The 2,727-nt window shown below is 43.7% G+C and overlaps 1 protein-coding gene across 1 annotated transcript; it reads left to right on the plus strand.

Annotated features, from left to right (window-relative positions):
• The first annotated feature begins 2,000 nt into the window (after nt 1–2,000).
• On the plus strand, nt 2,001–2,442 carry LOC114693954 (translation machinery-associated protein 7-like). Its single transcript, XM_037205615.1, has one exon. It carries the CDS (start codon nt 2,028–2,030, stop codon nt 2,220–2,222), a length of 195 nt encoding a protein of 64 aa, XP_037061510.1. The 5' UTR covers nt 2,001–2,027; the 3' UTR covers nt 2,223–2,442.
• Nucleotides 2,443–2,727: the final 285 nt, after the last annotated feature.

Here is a 2,727-nt window from a genome sequence, read left to right on the forward strand (position 1 = left end):
ACAAATGTTGAATAAATAAACAGTGACTAATTAGCTTGGTGTTGGAAAGGATATAAAGGTTGCCATGTTGATTTAGTCAGCTGGTTCATGTAGCCTTGAGCGCCCCCCTCGGAGGATCCAACACGGTGTGTGTGTATTTGCCTTCCTTGACATCAGTCATCAAGCTGTATTTTCTAAGGTTCCCTTAGTGAATTAGGAGGAAGGAGTTTCATGCTGTTGTTCAACTTCCTTGAACATAGACCAGAAAAGGCTGGGTCAGGGGTAAGGCGCAGTTCAAGAAAGAGTAAAGCTTCCCCCTTCACGATACCATCTTATTTATTTGTTTGTTTGTTTGTTTATATCAGCAAGTAATTTATTTAGGATGTGGTTTCAAGGAGCTGTTAAGAGACACTTGGAAGAATGAGACGAATCCAAAATAAAGGGCTGTTAAAATCATGACTTTGGACACCTGAGGCTAATTTGTAACAAAAATCTCTCAAAAAGGCAATATAAAACTCTAACCGACTGAATGAGAACAGTATTTTTCTTATCAGCTTCCATCCTTCATTTATAAAGGGTCAAAGTTGACGCCCTACATTTGGGGGATGAACATAATTGTTCGCCGAGTGGATTACCCAGAATCTCTATAGTGTGGAATATGTGCTACGTACTTCAGGTAAGACTGTGAGCCTGGGGTCGGTTGAGAGTGTCTGTTACAGCCGTCACTCTACCGTCTTTAGATCCAACCCTTCAGCTTGGCAGTAGTGAGAAAATGCCACAAACCGAGGCAATGTTAACATAGAGTATGTGATTAAAAGGCCTGTCTCGGAGACGAGTCCTAAGCCCCCACTTTTTAAGAGAGTCACCCAAAAGACGGAGGACAGAACAAGAGGGAAAGGGTTCCACAGTGATCATACCTACTTAGCTTGGACAGCAATCCAGACAAGAACATAAGTGAGGATCCAATAGCGCCATTTTTAAAATGCAACAGATGTAAACCCGTCCAATCACAGACGCAGGCAAGAGTTGGTGTCCTGGAAACCTGCCTTCTCTTTGTGGTTTGAGCAAACCAATGAGCAATGGAGCCAAGTAACACACTGACCAATCAGGATGGGACACTAGACAAGTTAGAATCCTTATTTACATAAAGGTCCGGGATTCCCACGCTTCCAGTTTTAGCTTCCCCCTTTCCATTGTTCTGGGCACTCACTGCAGCCTGATTTGCTCTTGGTCAGAGCCTGGTCTTCCATCTGGCGCTGGATGATGTCATAGTAAAGGCTTTGTCTCTGCCCTTCTGGATCCAGTCTCATGTTTCCAATTTTTGGACCCAAGAACCCAGTTCTGGTAACAATTTCTGCAAGAGAAGAAGGGATGTGTGTGGACATCGCGTGGACCATCTGCAAATGCTCCCAGATCAGTTAAATTCATGTGGAAAGAGAGTATGTCTTTCATTTCCTGTGAAGCTTAGCCTCATGAGTTCTATGTTGCAAGTTCCAGAAAAAAACTTATGCTCAAACTGTTTTTAAACAATAACTCACTGGCACGGAAAGGTGGGTGGTGGCGAAGCCCAGTTGAAACAGAAAAAGCCCTCCAACAAAGCATATAGGTGCAAGGAGACCATATGGAATGGGAGGGAGAAAGAATGTAGTCAACGCAAGCATCAGGAGAACAAGGGGAGAGAGATTTAGGATGTTGGGGTCCTAATATGTGTGCTGCACAGTGGGTTAGAGGCCTTTTTTACATTATTAAAACATAATAAATACACAAGCAATTGTTAGTTGCAAACAGAATGACCGTTTCAGATCCTACTTTAGAGTTCTACGCATCTTCTAAAAACACATGCGCTGTGGCAGAGCCTCAAGGTCCTGGCCTAGCAGGCCGGCTCCTCTGAGAAGGTAAAGGAGACAGGCAACTATAATCTCCTGTGCTCAAGGAGGCACATAGCAGGGCTAGAGGGCATGCTAAGAGAGCATTAGAGGTTGAAATAAAATGAACCTACCCTCAAGAAATCAAAACAAGGTCTGGTGAAGGGGCTGTCTGTAGGCGCCATGTCGGGCCGCGAAGGTGGCAAAAAGAAGCCCCTGAAACAGCCCAAGAAGCAGGCCAAGGAGATGGACGAGGAAGATGAGGCTTTCAAGCAGAAACAGAAGGAGGAGCAGAAGAAACTGGAGGAGCTAAAAGCCAAGGCCTCGGGCAAGGGACCCCTGGCCACAGGTGGAATTAAGAAATCTGGCAAAAAGTAAGCTGTTCCTCATATCTGAGATGATGGTGGCCCTCTTCCATTCCTATTTAAACATCTGGATTCCCTGCCATAACATCTTTACCACCTACAGCTAGAATGAAGTGTTACCCTGGAGCCTGTTAAACATCTGGATTCCCTACTATAACATCCTTGCCACCTATAGTTAGAATGAAGTGTTATCCCGGAGCCTGTTGTACATTGTAATAAACTTTTGTAAAAAATATATATATATATATATATATATATAAATAATACAATGGCAAAAAAAAGTCAAAACAAAAGACTTCTAGTCACTCATTCCTACATTCAGTAGGTTGGTGGAATAAAACCAGAAAGCCCGAGGCAGCTATCAATGAGTGAGATGGCCCTTTTATGGTTCACTGTTTCAAAAGCTGAATGATGAGCTTTGGTATCAGCAATGGACTCAGTGTATTCATCAGGAGCTGCGCAATGGAAAAGCTAAATCCGGTGTCGTATGTGCGTGTGTAGAACCCCCGACAGGCAAA

The sequence above is a fragment of the Peromyscus leucopus genome, chromosome 5 (genome assembly GCF_004664715.2).
Source record: "Peromyscus leucopus breed LL Stock chromosome 5, UCI_PerLeu_2.1, whole genome shotgun sequence".
NCBI lineage: Eukaryota > Metazoa > Chordata > Mammalia > Rodentia > Cricetidae > Peromyscus > Peromyscus leucopus.